This window comes from Girardinichthys multiradiatus, chromosome 3 (genome assembly GCF_021462225.1).
Source record: "Girardinichthys multiradiatus isolate DD_20200921_A chromosome 3, DD_fGirMul_XY1, whole genome shotgun sequence".
In the NCBI taxonomy this organism is placed as follows: Eukaryota; Metazoa; Chordata; class Actinopteri; order Cyprinodontiformes; family Goodeidae; genus Girardinichthys; species Girardinichthys multiradiatus.
In genome coordinates, this window is record NC_061796.1 from 15581505 (window position 1) to 15607240 (window position 25736).

General features: G+C 39.3%; 1 protein-coding gene across 1 annotated transcript in view; it reads right to left on the minus strand.

Moving 5' to 3' along the window:
• Positions 1-25736, minus strand: part of LOC124865154 (myelin basic protein-like) — a 97231-nt gene that overhangs the window by 40848 nt on the left and 30647 nt on the right. Inside the window, exon 2 of the mRNA XM_047360123.1 lies at positions 11759-11817. Within this exon, the coding sequence (XP_047216079.1) occupies positions 11759-11803 (45 nt within the window). The 5' untranslated portion in view covers positions 11804-11817. The remainder of the gene's footprint in view (positions 1-11758; positions 11818-25736) is intronic.

The following is a 25736-nucleotide window of genomic DNA, read 5'->3' on the forward strand; positions in this document are numbered from 1 at the left end:
CTAGCGACTCGTATGCAGCCAGCAGCATGGGAGAATTTATGTTTGAAACAACTGAGATGTTACAATACAAACAGCTGGATGTTGTTTAAATATATTCATTAAAGTTTATATTGAGAAATAAATATTTTAAATTTAAATTTTGAGATATTATTAATAATAAATTTATATTAATTACCAAATAAACACACAGAAATGTACCAGGCAGGTACCATATAGCTTCAAATGTGAAAGGTACCCATCCCTACACACACATTTGTAAAAAACATTCTAAAAACCATGTTTTATTTTCTTTCTGTTACATAAAATCAAACTAAAACTGTACTGAAGTTTGAGGCTGTAAAACTTTGCAATAAATGGGCCCTATCTACATGTTTCATAATAATAAATGATGACATCATTATCTAGCTTAATAACTGTGGACTTTACTCAAGGAGTTTCTCAAACAAACAATGGGGGCTGTTTTTGTCTACAGCAAACTGAAACTGAACTGAAAAGCTTCAATATATGATGTAATATGTTATGTGAGATTCTATTTCCTGATCTGCACCGCTAACAAAGAGTGAACATTTGTTGCACTTCTGTTAGAGTGTCATGTCTGATCCATTTCTTCTGCTGGAAACACGTCGAGGGAAATACCTGTGAGTCTGCTCGCCTGTTTGACAGATGTCTTCGACACTCAGCCGTGATGGCTGCCACCTGGGCTGCACTCAGCCCTCTGATCCCCATTCAGCGCTGGAGCAAAATAAGGGGTTCAGTGTTCCCAAGTACTCCAGAGAGAGAGATGAAGGAGAGGAATGGGGTGATTGGAAAACCTTTTCTGGCCTGTAATTATGATTCTGGTACAGATTTTTACACACATTCCCTGCACATGAAAAAAACATTGTGATTCTTTTGCCCTCTTTTTTTTATTTTATTTCCCAACTTTGTGAGATTTTTTGGGCACACACTTCTAAAGGGTTCCAAGTTCATATTGTTGCCTATGTTTTAGTGAGAGCTTCAGTATATCGTCCTGTCCTTTCTTTGGAGATGTTGGATGTGGAGAGCGAAGCTTTCGCAGGCTAGTTCACTTTTTCACTGAGACATAAAAGAACAATGTACCATTACCTATAAAAACACAGGGTTAAATCTTCTAAGAAAGCCAAAAGAAAAGTCATATCATGTACAAGGTAACAGGCATTTTATTTATCTACTGATAAAAGGCAGAGTTATAGTATGTAGAATAATTTACAGGTATAATAATTGGAAACAAACTGAGTAAAACTGAATTAAGTTTCATGGTATTTACAAATTATAGGATAAAAGAACACACTGCAAATCTTCTGGAAAAACAGCTAAAGTAACTGTTACATGGAGCTGTGCCTGCATGTCAGAGAGTGGATCCTTCTCCCCCTGTGTATTTGTTGTTTCTTGCTGTTAGGTTCCTGCAGCCAAGAGGGTGCAGCTGATTGCACTCTTGACGAGCTGGGTATAAAGCTGAGAGAGGAGCAGGTCTCATTGCCAGTTGGCAATTTGGCAGCACGTGTGCTGTTGAGTTATGTGAGACTTGCTGGAGGCTTGGTTTGCCTGGTGTTTGAGCGGGCTGAATTGAGGACTGCTTTCCTAATAGAAGTGTTTTGTTTTAAGTGTAGGAAATCTAGTCTTGGTTTGGTTTATGGCTGAGCAGTGTGGCTCGAGGTGAAGAAGGAGCTCAAGTTTTCTTTTTGTGATTTCCTATAAGAACATGGCATTTTCTGTTGCCATACACTAAAGTGTTGTAGTTCTTAAGCCCTGGTTTCTTAGTTATGAACTAACCCTGTTTGTTTTCTTCTAGGTTCTCCTTTTGTTCTGAAGTTACATTTAAAAAAATAAAAGAACATTACCATACTCCTTGAATGACGATGGGAAACGTAACAGTAAGATTATCAATCAATATCTTGAAGTCCAATCGTTTCAGCAGCAAATATAATCAGGTGTTGACTTCATCAATTAAACAGCAGTGGCAGGGCTCATTAGTGATGCTGGGATTGTAGAAGTGTAGCTATGATTCAGATGTGGCCACCTCTCCTGAGAGACCTCAGAGAGGCACAGTTGCCACAGAAGTGAGCTAGTCGCTATGTACACGTGCTCTATATGCAGCAGCTGATAGGTTGTGAAGGCTGGAGGCCTGCTAAATAAGTTCTAAGCTTGCTCATGTTTAGACCCAAGTCTTTAATTCAGCCGATTGAGCGGTAAATCTGAATAAGGACAAAGTAACTGATGGGTGAAGAATTGTACTCTAAAGATTTACTTTACTTTAAAATATTGATTGGTGTGGATCTGTGGAACCATGCAAACCATGATAGGATTTCATGTTGTGCTCTTCAACTTGGTTATTTACCATATTTCACTGAATTATTTGCCTGTTGCAATTCTTGTCTCATTTTTCTGGCTGCAAAATCATGTGGAAGAATACATTCTCAATGACTTCACTGCATTTTACTATGTCCTTTTGATCCCTAACCCTGTGTTTGGTGCAACAGTGTACATCACCACCAAGTAATAATAATGTCCATGCCTTTATACCATGTCAAGATTGCTGATTGTTGATAAGTAAGAAATCTATTAAAATCCCTGCAGCTGAACAAAAAGCATCTCAGCACGAGGTGCCAGGTACTGTGCAGAAATACAAATTTAGAAAAAGGATATGTGTTAATAAAAAATTAAATGTGACATTGTAATCGATTTGGAGTTTTAAATATCAGAAATGTTAAGTTTATCTCCTTGACCCACCCCCTTTAGAGAGCATCACATCTTGTTTAAACTGCTGCTGTAAGGATTTTCAAGCTTTCTGTAAGCAAAGATAAATGTTAGTTATCTTTCTTGTGTGTGTTACTTTAAGGCTGATGAACAGATACCTGATAATGTCGGTCACTGGACGTGAAAGACAATCACAACCCTTCAGATGGAGTCTGCAGAGGTAGTGCACTATACATTCTTGTTTCGATCAATAACCTGTTAACAGTCTGGATGAAATTTTTTTTGTTTTTTTGTTTCCCAAGTGCTGCAGAGTGCATATTAATTCATGATTACTGAGTGCTACTAGTGAGTAAAACATGCCCATCATTCTTTAATATATACACTGGACCTGCCTTAATCACTGGCATAAAGCATCAAACAGCCCGTCATTAAAATGTATACATGGGCAGACCACACAGTGGCCTTCAGAGGCTTATCCACAGGATGGCAGCTGTCACACACAAGCTGCAAAAACTACCACTGACACCCTGAGTTTTGTTTCACATTAGCCATCATCTAACCTTCCTTAATCAGCTTCAGCTTAGAGAGAATATGCGGCTCATCATGAAAGTCCTACATTTTGTTGGAGAAAACAATATGGACTGCTTAATTCTATTTATTCTTTCTGAACAACACATGTTAGGTGGGTAGCACTTCATGTAATTGCTTGGTAATAAGATGTGAAACAGAAGGTAATACTTAGATGCAGAAACTGCTTTAAAAATCTGTAAGATTTTATAGGATCTCTAAGAATCTCTCTAAGCATGATAACATAGGAAGGACAAGAGGTTGCGCTAGACCTTTTCATTGTCTGTCATTTTGACGGACAGAGAAACAAATATGGTCATAATCTTTTTTTTTACCTGTCACTTTATTTTTTAAAGTGATAATAAATACACAGTTAATAACCTATATTTTTATTCAGTTTAATTAATATCTAGTCAGAATAAGCTAAACAGAGAATCCACGTCAACCAGATGAATACATTTAACTTTTTCTCTGCAGTGACAAAAACCCTGACTGTTGTCCCAGTAACTACATATAAACAATATAATTAAATGACTGCACTTAAAATATAACAACAGATCACCGGCTGTGACCTGAATGCACACTCTCACAACTTCCTCCTGGTAACTATGGACCTGAATGGGGGGTTTTCAAATTATGTCGCGGTCACGTGATCGCACTTCGCAATCGGCATCTTGGGTGGCAGCTGCAGCCTGTTTTCGTTGTTTAAGCGTGACCAGTAAGGCAAAAAACAGACCATTCATTCAACTATGGGGAAAACTTGCTTAATTATGGGTTCTGCTGCACGTGGTGGTCAAGACCAACATTCCTTCTATCGTCTGCCAGCTGTGATAGAAAATCATTGACAAAACAAAACCACTGAGTACACAACATCGACTACTGTGGCTGAATCGCATATCCAGGGCAGATTTGGACAGCTTGAACCTCACTCACGCCTGAGTGTGCAGTGCACATTTTGTGAAAGCAGATATTGACCTTACCATGGATTTTTGCCTATCTAAAATGATGTGCGGCCAATCGTCCAGATTTGCAATAAACAAACCAACATACGAATCCACCTTGTTGATGACCACACTTTCCTTGAGGTACATGGCCTTATCAGGAGGCTTTCGACTCTAGATACTTATCTATGGTTGAAAAAATATGCAGTGTTGCAATGTTGAGAAAAGTGCAAAACCATACGGAGACACCCAAGATGGCGGACTGGAAGAGAGGCTGCGACTTCAGTGACGTCAGCTGAGCTAAATCTTTCTGTTGACTAGTCCAACTCCATAAACATCTTGTTACCAAGTTGGTTTGTATCAGGTAGTCTAAAATTCTTCCCGTGCAACATGAGTCATTAACCTCATAGTGCCTAAAAGTAACCACTTGGCGTATAAAGATATCCACTTGGGCCAATAGTCTTCCGTCAGATTGGCAGCATGCACACAGAACCGAAACATCTAGAACACACATTGAATTATATGTTCTGCAACTTTAAAAAGCAATAAAATAACTCAAACAGAACTCCATATAATCGGGTATTTGGAAACTTTGAGGTTTCTCATTCATCTCTAAAGACGATGGAGAGAGAAAGGTAAAGAAAGGTAAAGAAAAAATAGGCTTAAGTCCAAATCCAACTGCCTCTAGCCCCAAATTAAACAGCACCAAATTCTACAGGAGTGCAACAGCAGACAGGCAGCTGCTACTGTGGGGAAGGAAGGAGAGAAGCTTTCTCCACAGGTGCACTTCTATGGAGCATTGAAGTACAATGGTACACTGGATTTTCTATGTATCCAAACAAGAAGTAATATAACATTTTTTATTAGCAAATCTTGGGATATTGGAGGGATGCAAAGCCCCTTCAACAACCCCCTCCGCAATTCTGAAGTTAATTATTATATCACATAAATGATCTAATTAACATAGATCAAAACACAACTAATTTAAGGCTACATTTCCTATATAAACAGGCCTATACATTGTCCTATTGTTATTCATGTTATTTTCACAATACTATATCATGTCTGCCTCTACAATTTTGGGCACCTTGTATCACTCATGGCCATCCCGATGCGCAGACATGTGTGACACGTGCACAGGGGAACACACACTCCCGCCATTAGAATAGTAATAGTTACCTTGGCAGTAGAAACAGAGACCCACAAATGTCCTACTGCCAAGGGTCTCTATACATTCTTGTCAACATATAGCTTCATCGCTGCCCTTCACCTGCAAGCAGGTTCCTTGGAGTCAATGAGCAGGTAACTTAATTAACTCAGCTCAGCTGCTATGTTTCATCTTATATCATCTTATATTCATCTTATAATTTTTATTTTGCACAAACACAAGATATCACAATTATTTTTTTCACATAGGTCAATGTTATTTTATCAGGTCCCTGTCACCCTGGATTTAATCAAGGGCATACAAGAGTCAGGGGATCTTCAAGCTGGCCCAGACCTGAGCAAGCTCACTGTTTGTGAATGACCCTTCTGGATCGGGGTCATCCTCCATTACAGCTAAACAGGAGAGAGGAAGAAGAGGGGGCGATACTAGAGACAGACAGCAGTACTGGGAATCATTTCCAGCACAGTTGTAGTGTGGTGGGTTTGGTTAACTTTATGGATATAACTAAGGGTAGCTGTTGTAAAGTGTTATTTATTGTCATTTACTAATATTTTTCATGCACTTGATAAGGTAATAGACCCATTTTTAAACTGCCTCTTTGCCCAACTTGAAAACTGTTTTAGTGAAGCTGGAATTGTGGCTGCATTTGGGATACTTACTCCCTGACAACACTGCACAGACAAGCCTGAAGATGCTGATGGAGAAGTTTGGTCCTCTTGTGGGTTTTGCCAATGCCCTTGAAGAACGGACCTCTTAAGGAACGAATGGGTTTCTGGTCCACTCAAGGTAACCTAAAAATGTGACATTTTCACTCGACTATATGAAGACTTTACTATGTTAATGATATCATTTCTTATCTTTTCAGAACAAGACACAACTAGCCATCCTTTCTAACCTGGCCTCAAAATATGAGGTGTTTGGTTCACTATATCCGACTCTCAACCTGCTAGCTTCCATTGTCGTCATATTTCCAATTAGCAGTGCCACCCCAGAGGGACGTTTATACCATCAACAGGATAATTAATACTTTTTACAATGGCATTTGCTGTTTTAAGCTACCATTATTTGTAGCTATTAGGCATCACTTTGAAAGCCTAACATTTAGTGTATTTGCAGATCATAAACATCCGAGGTAGGCTAGAGGGAAGCCATGTTGCAGCCTGCATTCCGATCGCACAGTTTCCATACACAGATGCTCTGGAAAAGTTCCTCCACAAGCCCAGGAAGATGAACTGCAGCAACAAAAGCTGCACACCATGTAAATTGATAAATCTATCCATATTTGTTAAAGTGTTTTTTATAATTTAATTTGTGCTGTTTATATTGATTGTTTTAAATTGATTAAAGCGATCAATTGTTATATTGCTATTATTAAAAGAAACACATAAAATCCCATCTCCTTCAAGTAAGTGTTTGTGTCGGTGTCTTTTATGCACAGTCACAAACAATTATTTAGTCCCGTTGGTCTTCTACATGAGAAATGGCTTCAATTTTTCCTGTTAACTGTTATTTTATAAAGATAAAGTTTTGGTTTTGATTGCTGGAATTAATACGTTTATGTGAGAGTTCTGTTGCTGTAGGATGCTGTAGGATTCATGGCTGCCAAATATTGGTGCCTTTAACATTTCGGACAGATGGTGCAACACATGAGGTTTGAGGTAAGGATCAAGCTTTCTAAAGCAATGGCAAACAGGGACAGGGACCATGACTCATCTAAACATCTAAACACAACCTGACTTACTCTGTCACGCTTTGTTCCTGTTTCTGTGTCACTATGACAACTGGCTCTTTGGGAAGACCTTTAAAATGACTATTAGGCTAAATTAAAGAGTGAACAACTAGGATAAATACAACTAAAGCAATAGAATAACAGAAAGAAGTTAGAGTAACAAAATGCTCCTATAGTGGAGCATGCTGATCTAATGCTGATCCTACCAGCTCCACACTTGACAAATTAATCCACTTCTCTTGGATATGCTCCTCTCCCTCTGGAGTGTGTTTGGCAAGCGAAGGAAACAAATCATATGTGAGCTGAACCATCAGGCTCCCTGCTTGCTCGGGCTCCCCTCTTCCCTACATGATCAATGCGCCAGCCAGACAGAGAGCTGTAAACCAAACCACCAAGCCTGTCCGCAGGTCTCTGCGGCTTACCCACAATTTGAAGAGTGACTGCAGAAGGAACATTCTTTACAGAGAATGTATTTTTTCTCTCCTCGTCTTGCAGCTCTTACTGGCTAACAGTGTAAGGGTTAGGTCATCCAACCTGCTTAACCCAAATTGGAGCTGCAGGCATAATAATATAAACTAATTACGGTATGTCCAATGCAATTTTGAAAAGCTGTAACAAAGGGAACTTCAACAAGGCTAGAAAAAATTTACATGTTCTACATAATAGCAGCACTAACAGATAATTTCAGTCAAGTACAACCTCTAAGCATATATGCCAATTATAAGGGCTATTTTGAAGATGATAACTTTGCTGCTTGCAAGGTTTGGAATTGGATTTAATCATTTCGAAGTCTGCATATATAGCAAAAAAAAGATTCTGTATGGAAAAAGGTTTGGATTTCCAGACTTTATTCTTTAAAAATAAAAAATATAAATGTACCATACCACAGCTATCCTTTTTGTAGTTGATGTTGGTTTTTGTTTTTAACAACTGACCGAACGCACAGAAGCACATTAATTTTCAGCTCTTTTAAAAATCTGAAAAAAAGGGCAATTTTTCAACCTTTCGTCCTCTCGCCCCACTTAGATCAGGGTTTTGGACTGAACTTGCAATTGTTAGACTGGGTTTGGATTAGGTGTCAAACAAAGACTTGACACTCAACTATTTCTTGGATTTTTGCAAAACCATAAAAAGTATCACAGAACACAAATTGTGCTTAAAATAATCTTTGCTTAGTGTACGAAAAATTAAGTCTGAATACACCAATTACACACACACATTTTAAAACTGAGCTGTTCTGTTCATACATATTTCAGAAAGGTCATTTAACACACTCCTGAATTAGAAGTGCTTGTGTTGTTTCAGGATTTCAAAAACAATTTTAACTATTGAAAATAAATTTAGGAGTCTCAACTTTATCTCTCAGGTTTCATCTATTTCCAAAGTTTATAACTGATTATTGTTAAGCCTGAAACATGGATGTGGTTGATGTTTCTTATTATAACACACTATTGCATATCTGCCCTTTGTTCTCACAGAAATACAAAGTCATTAGGATATAATGCTTTAATTTCTCCATAAAAAACATTTGAGATTGAGTCATACACAATTTCATCACCAAGCCAGACAGCCACGAGTTGTATATACATATAGAATAATTCTGTCATATGAGCGGAGCAGCTCTCGCACACGCTATGTATACTGCATGTGTGGACTACTGCTAATGCTACACGACTCAACTATCACAGCAATGATGCAATAACATAACCTAATTGCAAGCTATGCTCTCCTGTCTGCAATGATTAGGTTTTCCTCACTTCAGCATGCTACATTCTTAAAAGTGAAAGTGAAACTGACAGCAAGCTCTATCTTCTGATTTATTCGGCTAATGGTTATCTGACCACTTATGGGGACTAAGAGGATTGAAATGTAATTCTTAGATGATAGATAATCCTTATTTATATATAAAATAAACAATCAAGATGGTGGTGTTATGGCAAAGGTAAGATATCTCATCCAGATGCTGCACACAATAAATTCATCATCTCTGATCGTAAGACGGGAGGATTTCAAACACAGAGAAATGCTAAATATTCACAGCCCGTGAAGTTTCACAACGTAAACCTCTGCATATTTTTTTGATGTTATGGTACAGACTAACAGAAAGCAATGCATATTTGTAAAGTGGAAAGATTGCATGCACACAGGGGGTGGGTTGACTGGTCCACTGGTACGGTCAGAACCCGCTCAATACCTGTTACAATCCTCAACAACACTGTGTCTAATGTGGATCACTTCTGGTTCTTAGAAACCACCCTTTCTTCAAACAGAGAGACCGTTCGGAAGAAGGCCCAGCAGAGACTATACTTCCTGCAGCAAGATGTGCAACCTTCCACTGGAGAAGCTGGTCATCTTCTACACCTCCATTATTCAATCTGTTCACTAGACATCCATCACTGTGTGGATTGGTCAAACTGCAACAAACAATTAGGTTTGCAGAGAGAGCCATCAGGGTCCCTCCCTGACCTTCCCTCAATCCAGGACTTCTACAGGCCAAGGGTCAGGAAAGGGGCAGCTAACATCTTTGCATATCCCACACATCCTACAAGCAAACTGTTTAGACTTTAACCTTCATGGTGGTACTACAGAGTGCTGTTTGCAAAAAGCATCCTCCACAGTGTTTCTTCCCCCAGGTTGCCTGTCTGACGAACAATAAATGATGAGTAGTCAGATACCCTACTGGGAAACCATGTAAGCACGTTTGGACAACCACAACCTGCCCTTCTTGTACCCACACACATACATATATACAAGTATACATACAGTGCCTTGCGAAAGTACCCTGCCCCCTTGAACTGGTCAACCTCTTGCCACATTTCAGGCTTCAAACATAAAGATATAAAATTATAATTTTTTGTGAAGAATCAACAACAAGTGGGACACAATCGTGAAGTGGAATGAAATTTATTGGATGTGTCAATCTTTTTTAACAAATAAAAAACTGAAAAGTGGGGCGTGCAATATTATTCGGCCCCTTTACTTTCAGTGCAGCAAACTCACTCCAGAAGTTCAGTGACGATCTCGTTAAAATCTTTAGTGCCACCATTTGCTGCAATTACAGCTGCAAGTCACTTGGGGTATGTCTCTATCAGATTTGCACATCGAGAGACTGAAGTTCTTGGCCATTCTTCTTTGCAAAACAGCTGGAGCTCAGTGAGGTTGGATGGAGAGCGTTCGTGAAGAGCAGTCTTTCAGCTCTTTCCACAGATTCTCGATTGGATTCAGGTCTGGACTTTGACTTGGCCATTACAACACCTGGATACATTTATTTGTGAACCATTCCATTGTAGATTTGGCTTTATGTTTTGGATCATTGTCTTGTTGGATTCTATTTATCATTATCAGTCATTTGGGACAACATTGGATCATGCAGAGATCCTCAATGAACTTCTGGAGAGAGTTTGCTGCACTGAAAGTAAAGGGGCCGAATAATATTGCACACCCCACTTTTCAGTTTATTTGTTAAAAACGTTTGACACATCCAATAAATTTCATTCCACTTCACGATTGTGTCCCACTTGTTGATTCTTCACAAAAAATTAGAATGTTATATGTTTATTTTTGAAGCCTGAAATGTGGCAAAAGGTTGACCAGTTCAAGGGGGCCGAATACTTTCGCAAGGTACTGTACATTAGATATTAGACAGACAGACAGACAGACAGACAGACAGACAGACAGACAGACAGACAGACAGACAGACAGACAGACAGACAGACAGACAGACAGACAGACAGACAGACAGACAGACAGACAGACAGACAGACAGATAGATAGATAGATAGATAGATAGATAGATAGATAGATAGATAGATAGATAGATAGATAGATAGATAGATAGATAGATAGATAGATAGATAGATAGATATGCAGTAAAACGAAACAAAATACAAGTTTATGACTGTAATGACAATTAGCTCAAGGGGGATGAATACTTTTTTGAGGTGCTGTACTAAAACCTGGTCAGTCTTTTCTTCTGTGCCACAATCTGGAAATGTAAAACCGCAAGCTGTTAAAATTCATGATGTGGTTTCACGTCATTCCCTCTCTACTCCACACACGAATAACTCAAAAAATTAACAATGAGTCAACGTATTACCTTGGATTACTGCCTCTTAATACATTTGTGAGAGGAGTGTAAAGTGTTGCCTGTAGCAGTGTGATTATGACAAAACCTGGTTTTGTGTGTTGAGGCCTGGGGATGTTATACTGAGGAACACATGGGTTGCTCAGAAAGTACTCACATCCCTGGTAAGCACAACAAACTTTCTGTGCATTGGCCCTGCAGAGAAACAGCACCTAATTAAACACTGCTGCCTTTTCCAATGTGGACTCCTGTCACATGGTCTGAAATGGTGAACAGTCCCACTGAAAGCCTGGTCACAGTAATCAATCAGCTGCAGCAAAGGAGACTGACAGGATGGCTGCATGCTGGTTGCATGGTTCAAAGTCCTGCAGATAAAAGCCAGCACTCACACTGATAAGGGTTCAAGTAAGCCTTCATAAACATGTTCTCACTCTCACATTATTATCGAGATCATGCTTACACAACAACTTGAGAACTCAGGAAAGAATTTTTATTTCTTAACATAAATAACACTGGATGCAGAAGGTCTCAACACCTACAAAGAGGGTTCTTACCTTGCTGTCTGTGTTCAACTCCCTCTTTCCTAGATGCTGTCCCATGCTGCTGACAGAGGCTGTAGAAAAAAACAGAGAAAAGACCACATTACAAAGTGATCAGATATGCTTCCTTATCAGAGAATCCCATTCCTGCAAGAACACAGCTGCTTTAGGCGACTAAATATTATGCACTAATTATGCATTTTATAATCACTAATAAACAAGGTAATTTGATTTAATAATTTCTTACTTATGTATGCAAGATGTATTTAGTGGTAAATGTGGCTCAATATACAGTGCCTTGCGAAAGTACTCGGCCCCCTTGAACTGGTCAACCTCTTGCCACATTTCAGGCTTCAAATATAAAGATATAAAATTATAATTTTGTGTGAAGAATCAAGAACAAGTGGGACACAATTGTGAAGTGGAATTTAATTTATTGGATGTGTCAATCTTTTTTAACAAATAAAAAACTGAAAAGTGGGGCGTGCAATATTATTCGGCCCCTTTACTTTCAGTGCAGCAAACTGACTCCAGAAGTTCAGTGAGGATCTCTGAATGATCCAATGTTGTCCCAAATGACTGATGTTGATAAATAGAATCCACCTGTGTGTAATCAAGTCTCCGTATAAATGTACCTGCTCTGTGATAGTCACAATCATGACACAATCGTGAAGTGGAATGAAATTTAGTGAATAAGGCGTGGCGCTGATGGCGTAGGGGTTAAGACCGCGACCATATACGGAGGCTACAGTCCTCGAAGCGGCTTCCTGGGTTCGAGTCCCGGACCCGGTGACGTTTGCCAAATGTCTCCCCCTCTTTCCTGTCTGCCTACTGTCAAAATATTTAAAATAAAGGCCACTAGTGCTGAAAAAATATCTTTAAAAAAAATATAGAAATTTGTAAATAATAGTCTCAGGGTTCTGTTCAAAGCACAGAGAACATCACAAAGACCAAGGCACACATCAGGCAGGTCCGAGATACTGTTGCGGAGACGTTTAAAGCCGGATTTGGATACAAAATATTTCCCAAGCTTTAAACATCCCAAGGAGCACTGTGCAAGCAATCATATTGAAATGGAAGGAGTATCAGACCACTGCAAATCTACCAAGACCCGGCCGTCCCTCTAAACTTTCAACTCGAACAAGGAGAAGACTGATCAGAGATGCAGCCAAGAGGCCCATGATCACTCTGGATGAACTGCAGAGATCTACAGCTGAGGTGGGAGAGTCTGTCCATAGGACAACAATCAGTCGTACACTGCACAAATCTGGGCTTTATGGAAGAGTGGCAAGAAGAAAGCCATTTCTCAAAGATATCCATAAAAAGTCTCGTTTAAAGTTTCTCACAAGCCACCTGGGAGACACACCAAACATGTGGAAGAAGGTGCTCTGGTCAGATGAAACCAAAATCCAACTGTTTGGCCACAATGCAAAACAATATGTTTGGCGTAAAAGCAACACAGCTTATCACCCTGAACACACCATCCCCACTGTCAAATATGGTGGTGGCAGCATCATGGTTTGGGCCTGCTTTTCTTCAGCAGGGACAGGGAAGATGGTCAAAGCAACGCTACCCCAGCCCCCGCCCATAGGCGTAACAGGGCAGACACCATCGAGCACCGCCCCCACAATGTAACACCCGACCCCACACCAAGATGGGACAAACTCACCCGGCAAGAGGTCACCGGCCAGCAGCAAGCATTTAGGGTTGGTGTCCCCCACCATGACCCCCGCAACCACACTGACACACCACATCACTGCTACTACAAAGATAGCCCAGGAAGAAACATTATCTAGCTCAGCTCTACCACCGCCACTGAGCCAATCCAAATGCCAGTGACCCCACACTCAAGAAGAGGACACAACCCCCCCACCCCATACGCTGCAGCCACCCCATGCCACCCTCTAGCCCGCCACCTCGATCCTCCCCCAGACACAACAGCCAGCAGAGCCCGCCCAACCATTCGGCTAGCGCCACCCACACACCACCCTCCAGGAACCACCCAGCAGAGAAGCAAACCCCACCTCAGTATAAGGCCAAGAAGCCCGATGCAACCGCCGAGCCCTGCGACGCCCACCCTGCAGCACCCACACTTGGAGGCCAGAGCCGCCACGTACAGGACCAATGCCCCAACACCACAGCACGCCATACAGCGGAGGACAGAACGCAGCAAAGAGCACCCAAAGCAAAAGCCATGCACAAACCCCACACCGTGCAAATATGCCCCCACCAGAAAGTGCACCCCTGCAAAAAGAAGACCCACAGCATCCAGGTCCAAGAACATGCCCGACACCCATACCCCTGCCAGAAGCAGCTAAATTACCAGACTGTTAATCATGTCCAGCACAGGAAGCAAGGTTAGGATTTATTTTAAATATTTAATTGTAATTAATCAGCTAAGCTGTGCTTTATTAAGCTTAATATTATTAAAAATGTCTATTAATTGTTAACAACAATCCTTAGATTATGGAGCATAACTGTACATCACATTAAATGCAGAAATGTCCAATAGAGAGATTCTATTAGTATTACATTTGTTTTTATTAAATTTGTTTCTGATATACTTTTGTTTTTCAGGGAACTGTAGAAATCAATTCATCAAGCTTTATTTATAGTACTTTACACACCCAAAGTGACCAAAGTGCTGTAAAAGAAATAAAAAACATGAAATATGCAATAAAATCCAACATCTGCAGTAAAACTAATAGAATAAGGTAAATTAAAACAACAAAAGATAATAAAATAAAAACTATTAATGCAACTAGCCTGATGCTCCAGCTCAACTGGAATTAAAAGCCAAGTTAAAAAGATGAGTCTTTAAAAGAGATTTAAAATCATCATATTGGGCATCCTTACAGTGACCGGGAGATCATTCCACAGTTTCGGAGCCACAGCAGAGAATGCTCTGTCTCTGTCATGAGAACAAGTGCTATGAGCATCAACAAGCAGCAGGTTAGCTGACCTCAGAGTTCTACTGGGAACATACTTGTGTAAGGAGTTGCCTGACCTTTTAAACTTTTAAAAACCAAAAATAAAATCTTAAAAACAATCCTAATACATATGGGCAGCCAGTGCAGGGAAGACAATATGGGAGTAATGTGGTCAGCGTTACTCTACTGTCAGCGTTTTGGTCAAGCTCCAGGTGACGCAGAAGACAGATTTCTATCTCAGTAGATAGTGAGTTGCAGTAGTCAAGTCTAGAAGTAACAAAATAGTGAATCAACCTTTCAAGAGCACTATGAGGTAGATACAGTTTGATTTTAGTAATTAACTTCAGATGATAGAAGCTAGACTGGACTACTGCACAAACCTGTTTATCAAGTTTAAAACATTTATCAAAAATGACCCAAAGATTCCTGACAGCAGTACAACTAAAATAATCTAAAACACCTATTGCACTGCTGCACACAAATAAAAAGCAAGTTTTCCTTAATGTCCTTTAAACCGCACAAAAATACAAGGATAGAAAAAAAAATACAAGGATACGAGGTGCTCTGGTCGGAAACTCTAAACAAAGAGAAAAAATTGATTTTTCGAATCAAAACTGATTCTACAAAGTACTCGCTTATATAAAATAAAATGTGTTACGTACCTTAGTCAACCATATCTTATACAGTTATATGTGTAATTTAAAAACCCTCTATCTTTTGATTATCGCATTGTTTTACTGTTTTTTTAACTTACGGGCTTGATGCCTGTTAACCACAGGTTAACATTTAAAAGGAAAGCACTTTTTTTATGTTTGGAACTATTTGGGGACTTTAACAAACACTGAACTCGCTGGGTGTAGGTTTGCCGAGACAGAAATCTTACTGGAAGTCTGTGATGGATAATTTAATTAGAAGTGTTTAAACTTCTAAATAGTTAGAGATTGAAAAAGAATGGTTGGCACCACACCTTGAAGCACATCGGGCCACCAATCTGATGCTGCAAACAGTGTGTAGAAGACATCAGGAGAGTTTTTGTTCATACTCTTTAAGAGTTATATAAGGCAACTTAAGAGCAAGAGTCACAGTACTTTACAGCAATCAAAGCAAAAGGAGACAATTCAGCAGCTTTCACCTGAACTGAAAGAGGCTGCTGTGTAGCCTGGTCTATGTTGTGCTCTAAATTGCTTTGCTCATTCGAGTATTTCTTGTTATGTTTTGCCTGTGGTGTTTCCAAATCTTCAGGGCACAAGCTGCATTTGATTAGTAGCTACTTCATTAAAGCCATCCTCTGAATCGGATATGGTGCCTCAGCAGCTTATTATGTGAGGTGCCACAGAGTTAGCACATCCTAGTCATTATGTGCTGCTTTGCCGTTTGACTACAGGCGTTCTTGTTGAAGCACAGTGAAAAAAAGGGGTGTAAGGATTCCTTTGACATACAGAACGGAGCTTAATTACCAGCACTGATTGATTGCCTTGATTATGAAAACCCATTCTGATGAAAAGGGGAGAGTGTCAGTGCAGTTTGGGTGATCTTCTTAATGGTTCTGAAATAAATAGATATAGTAACAACAGAGTTCAGCCAACATGGGGTATTAGAACCTATCTTAAGTGCAAGTATACATATAATAAATAGACATTTGAAAAAAAAAAAGATAATTAGACAATATACAGCCATCCATCCATTGTTTACCGCCATTCGTCTTTGCATGGCTAAGAGGGAATTAGAGAGACCAATTAACCTAACAGTCATGTTTTTGGACTGTGGGAGGACTGGTAGATGAAAACTCGTATTGTCTAGTTTAAGCAATTGCAAAGGGTAAACGAGCTGCTGGGGTAGGGTTTTCTCAGGGCAAAAACACATTTTTGTTTATTTCTTTTGTTTAATGGGTAGAACAAGATGAATTTCTGGTTAAATGCAATTAAATCGCTTTCTTTACCAGAGATTGATAAAAACTGGATTAGACATCAATATGTCAATATTTCTTAGTAAAGAACACACTCCATATATAATGTAGTGTCCTAACTTTTTCCCGACTGTAAAGTCAACCAGAAATAGAGGCACTCATGTCAATGCAAAAACTGAAGATTCTACCAAAAAATAAAAGATTATTCTACAGCTCAGCTGGGAAATAGAAAGAGAGAAAAAACAAAAAAGAAATATAATAAAGCTTAGCCAGCATCCAACCAGTTGAGTGAATATCATTCTCTCTTTTCTCTCTTTCATGGACCATTCACCTTTACTTTCAAATAATCACAGCATGTATTTTTATATGTTTTGGCTTTCAGGGCAGATCTGAAGACTTCCTGAAAGGGCCTTTCATCATCTTGGACACACTTTGTTGGACACTTTTTCTCCTTTTATGCGTGATAGCATCTGCAGCCAAATATCTTAACTCATGGATCAGCTTAAAAATGTTTGCAAATGCATATTTGTGACGGTCCATTGACATTTTACATGCATGTGGGAATGGGCTTCTGAAATTTCACTGGAATCAAAGAGGAGAACTTTACGTAAGCCAAAAAAGCTGAAACGTCAATAATTCAAGAGTGCAAAAAACATTCAAATTTTCTACAGATGTGAGAGCATGTGGATAGAAAGGGAACTTATGTATGTGAGTACATGCATGCACCCAATTATTTACTTCACTGCTTGATGCAGCAGTCAACTTAGGGTCATTTAACAACAAATAGAATATAGTAATTGAAATATGTTATTAAGTCTACTGCCTACCGAACCACCTAAATTGTGGGCTTCTAGCAGCGATTGTAGTGCAAAAAGATTGCAAAGTTTAGAACCATAAAATCACACAGGTGGCGACAGGTAAACAATAAAACAATCAGCATAAACAAGAGCATATTTGATGATTCGAAACTTGCTCAGGATTTAAAAACAACTTGTTTTTCTCCCAAAGTAAACTTTAAATGACTAAAATCTCCGCAGTCATGTCAGCCGTGTGAAGTTCCTAATGTTAGAAAATGTAGCAATTCTGTATATGGGTCACGTGCTCTACCACTACGCCATAAGCCGCGCACCCCCAATCCAATTTTATTATCTTGGCATGACCTCATTTTTAAATGTGGCATCAGAGTAGCTTGACTTTTTTTTTTTTTTTTTTACTTTGGTCATCAGTAAACAAAGCATCTTTTTCAATTTCTGAAATTAATTTGATGTTATTATGTATGCTATTATGCTATCTAAGACCTAAAAAAGATTTGGTTGGATTTATTTTAATGAGTAAAGTAGTGCAAGCAGACTTAGCCAATGCCTGGATAGAGAAATTACACAACAGTATAACAACTTGAAAATGTTAATGTTTAGAAATTTTTGAATAAGACTATGTCCATATTTGCAACAAAACGTGTTTAAATTACTTTGGAGTCGTTTTGATACTTCAACAACCTAGTTTCCCACCTGTACCTGAATGTAGCATGTTCAACTGTTGGAAAAATCCCTTTTCAGTGAGATTCCTCTGATTATACAATGCATGGAGTTTGACCTGACTGAATGCTACAGATAGCCATTTGGACATTAGCAGTTTTTCCTGTAGAACCATTGATGTTTACATGCAGCCTGACGTTGTTTAAGGTGAGTAATTAAGTTCAGTGCAGAGCGATTTACATATTTTTGCAATTCAAAGATGCGTATGCTGACGTAAAGCATGGGTCACCTATCTTTTCTCCACTGTTCCCAAATAGCAGTTTAGTGCTACTGGGGGGTTCTCTGTGTTTTATTTTGGTGTCACATTTCAAACAAGCTAGAGAATGCTGCATTGTGCACTTAGTTCTGCACATATACATTCTGCATGTGTTCGGATATAAAACATTGCTGTATTTGTTTGGTACATGCATGTACCAAACTGACAGGACAGGCTATATAAATAGATTTTTATAACATGTGTATATATTTATTTAGTCATGACAGATATTTGCATTTTTGAGCGTCACAGCACAGTGAATGAGTAAACTTCACTAGGGCCGCATGATATTGGAGAAACACGAAAATGAGATGCTGTTTTTGAGTATTGCGATGACAATTTTGATTGCAATTAGCAAACATTTTTCTCACTCTTCCGTTTTCCATTATCAAAATGTTCCAACCATTTTTCTTTAGCTTTAGGATTATGTTAACAAATATCTGTAGCAGGTGTGGGTATTGTTGGAATAATTGAATAAAGATTTGTCTTATAGTTTCTCCTATTTATTAACTTGACTATTTGATTATATAACTTTTCATGATATATGTGTGAGAAAGGATGTGATGAGTTTGTCTGCAGGATAATAAATGGAGCTGAGCTTGCAGAGAAGGAAGCAGTCCAGTTGAGGAGGTCATAAAGATGAAGGCTGATTGCACTGAACAAAAGGCACAAGTGACCCTGGAAGCTGAAAGAGGACTGTTGGAAATGTGTTGTTAATGGATAAAGCTGTTTATGACTTGTTTACGATGCAGCTGTTGTTTTCCCATCCTTTAGAGATTAATGTTCATTGTAACTAGGGACCACCCTAAATAAAAAGAGGATTCGGAGAGATGTTTTTCAGAGCGGTGCAAGATCTGTAACTGAGCACATCTTGACCGTTTCTCCTCGCAGCGAGTAAAATAACTAATACTTTGTCTCTCTTTTCTTTTTGTGTTGTTATAAGTATTGTAGGTTGTTTAAACCTGACAATAATTTGGTCATTTCGAGCCGGATTCCAACTACGCCTGATGATTCCAGCGGGTCGGTAGATTCCAGGAAAGACCGTGTGCACGGCTGTCTTCATCAGGAAGACACACAGACCCTTTGAGGGACTGGATTTCGGCCCGCCCGCTGGGATCTGACGGCTGACGGAACTCTGAGAGAGAGGAGAGGACAAAGTGGTGAGTTGAATCTGGATTTAAAAAAGTGTGACGAATGACTGGGGGTCATTGCGTGAAATAAGAAACAAACTCTGTAAACCTAGGCACTAACAGGTAACAGCAGTGCGCTGGAGTTCTGCTTAAAGTATAAGTTTTAAGAAGTAATACTAAAATTCCGTGTTTCCAGAACGGCAGAGTCCGCGTTTAAGTATTTTAAACAACAAAAAATACTAAGAAAAATCCGCGTTTAAAATGTGTGCATGTGAGAAATGAATGGAGGATTTAAACCACTAGGTTTTGTCTCATACCAAAGCAGTAGGATTGTAAGTGACTAACTTTTGTGGATGCAAAGGCAAGAATTCTCCACTCGAAAGAGTTGAAGTGAGAATTACCACAAAAGGAGATTTTTCTGTCACCCTACTGAGCAGAATAATCCAGTATTTAGAATACCCTAGGTATTTATATGCTGGACCAAATTTAAATTAAAGAAATGGGAAAAGGGTGATTTAAATACACTAAAATGAATAATAATGTAAAGATTGGAAATTTATGGAAGCACAGGATCAAATTAAAATATTAAAATTAAAATATTTAGATAAATGGATAATCACATATCATTATGATGGTCGTTTAAACTCTAAAAAATTAGGTGATCTATAGGATGCAATAATTAAAAGTACATTAAAAGTAAACGTGATTTAAGAAAAATGGACAAAGAAGGTTATGAGGATGTAGATTATTGCTTAAAAGTAACTAAAAAGAGTGAGATGTGATGCCGGAGAAAAGAATGGGCGTTTTTGTGGAAAGCAGAAAAGGTCAGAGGGCTAAGAAGTAATTTTTGATGGATTTACAAAGTAGAACAGCAGGACAGAAGAAGGGGAGTAAAAAGAGTAGGTGGAAAGTTTTTGTTTTGTACCAAAGATCTGATGAGGTTTGACAAGATTGGATGGGCTAAAATGAGTCCCTTTGGTGAATAAATCCATCCCCACCATGGCTGTACCTCATGTATGTTTTATTTGTGTTTATTTTTTATTATTATTGTTTTGAGACACTGAAGGCTGTTGATACAGCGTGTCACAGAGGTTCATGGCATGACATGTTTTTTTTTCTGTGTAACCTTAGAAAATATTTTACTCTTTTTAATAGCCAGAGTGAAACAAAAAGAGGAATAACCTTTTGAAGAATATAGGATTAGACTGACAAAAGTGTTTAAAATACATAGTGGTCTACAAGAAGATGAAAACGAGCAAGGAGCTTATTAACAGCAGTTAAAAAAAAATGCACTACATGCTGGTTCCAGAGATGCAATTAATACCTGGGTAAGGAGATATTTTATAGGGTTCCCCACAGCAAATCTAGAAGACTATGTTAATCATGCCCTCCATGCAGAAGAGTTATGAAGGATAAAAAAAAAAAAAAGGAAATAAATAAATAAATACATAAACTCGGGGTTGGATTCTTTCATCACCCAGGCTGAAGTCACCGAGGTGGTTAAAAAGCTCCGCGGTGGCAAGGCTTCGGGGGTGGATGAGATCCGCCCTGAGTACCTCAAGTGTCTGGATGTTGGACGGCTGTCATGGTTGACACGCCTCTTCAACATTGCGTGGCGGTCGGGGACAGTGCCTCTGGACTGGCAGACTGGGGTGGTGGTCCCCCTTTATAAGAAGGGGGACCGGAGGGTGTGTTCCAACTACAGGGGGATCACACTCCTCAGCCTCCCTGGTAAGGCCTACGCCAGGGTATTGGAGAGGAGAGTCCGACCGATAGTCGAACCTCGGCTTCAGGAGGAACAGTGTGGTTTTCGTCCCGGCCGTGGAACACTGGACCAGCTCTATACCCTCTACAGGGTGCTCGAGGGTTCATGGGAGTTTGCCCAACCGGTTCACATGTGTTTTGTGGACCTGGAGAAGGCATTCGACTGTGTCCCTCGTGATGCCCTGTGGGGGGTGCTCCAGGAGTATGGAATCGGGGGCCCTTTATTAGGGGCCATCCGGTCCCTGTACGAGCGGAGCAGGAGTTTGGTCCGCATTGCCGGCACTAAGTCGGACCTGTTCCCAGTGCATGTTGGACTCCGGCAGGGCTGCCCTTTGTCGCCGGTCCTGTTCATAACTTTTATGGACAGGATTTCTAGACGCAGCCAAGGGCCGGAGGGGGTCTGGTTTGGGGACCAGTGGATTTCGTCTCTTCTTTTTGCGGATGACGTGGTCCTGCTGGCCCCCTCTAGCCAAGACCTACAGCATGCGCTGTGGCGGTTCGCAGCCGAGTGTGAAGCGGCTGGGATGAGGATCAGCTCCTCCAAGTCCGAGGCCATGGTACTCGACCGGAAAAGGGTGGCTTGTCCTCTTCAGGTTGGAGGGGAGTTCCTGCCTCAAGTGGAGGAGTTTAAGTATCTCGGGGTCTTGTTCACGAGTGAGGGAAGAATGGAGCGGGAGATCGACAGACGGATCGGTGCAGCTGCCACAGTAATGGGGACGCTGTGCCGGTCCATTGTGGTGAAGAGAGAGCTGAGCCGAAAAGCAAAGCTCTCAATTTACTGGTCGGTCTACGTTCCTACCCTCACCTATGGCCATGAACTTTGGGTCATGACCGAAAGAACCGAATTATATGAGGAGTATGTTAGAAAGTAACAGAAATAAATTTAAACTAATGAGGAATGTTCTATTTCCTAGCAGGAAAACTAACTAGTGAAACCAGGCGACTGGGTGTTAATAAGGAGTGTAAAAAAGAAACATTGGTATTTCACCTAAGTGAGAGGATCCATATTAGTTATTATTAACCACTGCAAGGGCAGTAAAATAGCTGAGAGATCAACCTGGATTCACCTTACACATTGTAAAAAGATCATTTCGGTTGAAAGCTCCGTCAGGGGAAGTGATTTATAGACTGATAATAGGGTGGACCCAGACATTTAGAGTCTGGAGAGATCCGAAAGTCAGTGAAGACAATTAAGACACTGGAACCATTTAGAGAAGTGAAAATTTCAGCCAAAATGATTTCTAGATGGATGAACAATGCTTTCCGATGCTGGGTGGTTATATTTTTTTCCTTATATTGATTTTTATTTTTGTGGTATTTCTGGGAACCAGTCAAGATGAATTAGAATGTAACAACATCTGTTATGAGTCATATGAAACAAGTAGCGCTAAATCAAGGAAGGCAAGATAACCTAACTATGTACTAAACAAACTTCTTATACTTATGGCATACAAGTGTGCGTGAAATCTAAAACCATAGCTGTGGTGCTGATCCCACTCATTAGCTTGACCAAATGAGGAAGGAAAGGACAGGATTATAGAAATTATAAATGGTACTTAACTAATGACAAGAAGAGACACCTCATGGTCTATGATGGTAGCTGATGAAGGAAATAATTGGACACCAGAGTGGGGCACCACTGCTTATGCTAGTCAATTAAAATAAGTTGTTTAAGTTCCATAAAGCTGATAATGCAATCCAGGTAACAGAGCGAGGAGAGTGAAAATTATGTTAGGAAAGTTAACCACAGATGACTAAGTTCCAGGTTATTACAGGAGTATCAGGAACAAATAATAACTGGTTATTGATGGTAGAGCAAGCTGCTAACATGACTAAAAGAGATTGTGTTGTGTGTTTGGGTTCAAGGTTTTTGTTACAAATAATTCCAGCCGTGATACCACAACTCTGTGTGATGGAAGTAATGAATCAAACTAATCCTAATGAAATGTGTTAGCACAAGGATTCTGTTTTTCCTGTAATTAGAGCAGATAAGGATAAATCAGTTTTCCATAAGCGAATCACCACTGGAAACTATACCTGTATAAATATGACAGAGAGAGGTAATAAATTGGGAAATCTCATTGATTGGTGATGAGAAGATGACTATATCTGATTAAAGATTTTAACTGCACTATACTAGCAAGCTGCCTAAAATCTCTACTTGCTGTTCAGAGTTGAGAACGTGTCTTTCAAATAAGAGTTGTTGAAAAGCAAAGTAGGTTTGGTCAAATTAATTCTCCAAAGCATTAAAGCTATTATACGAAATCATCAAAATCCCGACATATCTTTTGACACCAGAGCCTAATTTTTAAATGAAAGATAATGTGGTTGCACAATTCCTCTCAGTCATACTTTCCATACTGCCATACTACAGTATTTAGGATTTATGAAGGAAGGAGTAAATTTGAGCAGCAAAGATGAGCTTCTCTGACAAGGTCTTTTTGTCAGTTTAGTGCCCTTTTTCTTTCTACTTTGCAACAATTACCCTGATAATGAAGTACAATCCCTTAAGCCATACAAGTCAAAGAAAGGTAAATACCAACATTTGTTAAAACAAATAGGTAGGAGACTCCAACTACAAAGGCACTGCAGCGATCATTATGTTTCAGCTGAAACTTAAAGTACTCTAACTTATACCAAGAGTGGTTTCCCATGACCAGAGACTATCATCAGGCTAGAGATTTCAGAGGCTCTGTACTTTGGTTTGGGTGGTAAAACGGTTATCATGCAACATTATTCCTTTGAATGTGCCATTAAAAATTGATGTAAATTTGATTTAGTAAGTGTGCTGATAAGCTGGAGTTATGTCTGCTCTTATGTATGAAAAGTGACCTTTCTGTTTGCTCTTCTTCTGCTACCACTCCTACTTTGTTGCAGTATAAACTGCTCAGCAGTGATGCCTTGTGTTTAGGAGAGTGACTGCAGCAAATGTAGTCCAAAACTTCAAACAGCCACTCAGCTGCATGAAAGCTAAAATTTGCTTGCTCCATTTAGTGCAACTACTCCCTGGCGCTAGCCTGTTTACCTTTTACTATTATGTAAAAATCATGTAAGAAATGTTTCTGAAAACATTACATATGTTTTTATAACAAACGTAGCACAACAGCTATCAAAGACTAAAATGAAAAGCAGTACAACGTAAAACACAAATTTCATCTGGATATTATGGAAACTGTGAGATAGACAAAGACTGCAGAAATAAAAGGCCCGTTTTCCTGTGTTACACATCTGTAGATTGAGTCTTTAACTGCAAGGCTTGCAGACTGCTGAGTCCGCTCCTTCGATGAGTCTAATATCTAACATCTTGATAAAGGCTGATTTCTAAGAGAGAATGAGGGCATAACAGAAGAGTCAAGAATTTGTTGGTGTCTGTTCCAGCTTGCTTAATCTAAGAATGTAAGTAAGTAAGTAGGAACCAGTAGAAGTCCTGTGTTGAAATTGCCTGTAAAATCTGAACCTAGATCTGGGAATTACATGAACAGTGAGGCAAGTTATATTTGCAACTTGGAACCAGTTTGATCTGCTTGCCAATTGTTGGGATGCCAGCTACAGAATCTATATAAGATGAGAACAATGTATTTCTCTCCATGTGATGCATTCAAACAATAAAGGAACATTTACAGAGACTGCAGTGTATTATATGTGCCACTGATTTAATAACATACAAACAGCATTAAATGCTGAAAAAATTGTCTATACCTGCAACTTTCACCAAGTTTTAGATGCACTGCAGCCATATTGGATAATACACTCAGGGCTGCTCCGAGACCTATGAAATCCATGATTTTCATTCTGAATTCAGGAGGTGTTCTTCCTATATTTCTAACTGAACTGGGACAATCCAACCTTGGAGTATAAACAGATCACAATATAAAACTTAACATCGTAAAGCTGGGGACACACTGCACAACTTTACAGTCTTTACATCCTTGGAGCTCACAGCAGCAGAGTGGTTTCAAGACATAAAGACTGAGGACCACACACTTAAAACCTCCACCTGCTGAGGTAATACGGATAACAGTATTTCTGAAACCAACTAAAGCTAACTGAACTCATTAAACTTGTGGGATAACAGGTTTATCCCACAAGGTGAGATGATTTGGATAGATTTGACTGTATTTACTGTAATACTCATGTTGAGAGTATGCACCATAGATTTATGTTTTTTGAGGCTGTTATTGGGTTTTGGAATGACTTAATATTGGCTTCATTGTAAATTACTGTTTCTATCCTAACAGAAACAATAGTGGTTTAACTGTATTGGAAAAACAAAAATGTAGAAAAAACAAAACGCAACATTATTGATAAACAACTTGATTCTAATCTGAAAATATTTAATTAAGAGATTACCAAATTAAACCTCTAAAGTAAACCACTTTATTTTATAAATTACTAACACTTGCTAATTTAAGAACTTTTTACCATAGTGTTCAATATATAAATTGCTTGGTATATTTTAATAAGGCTCTTCA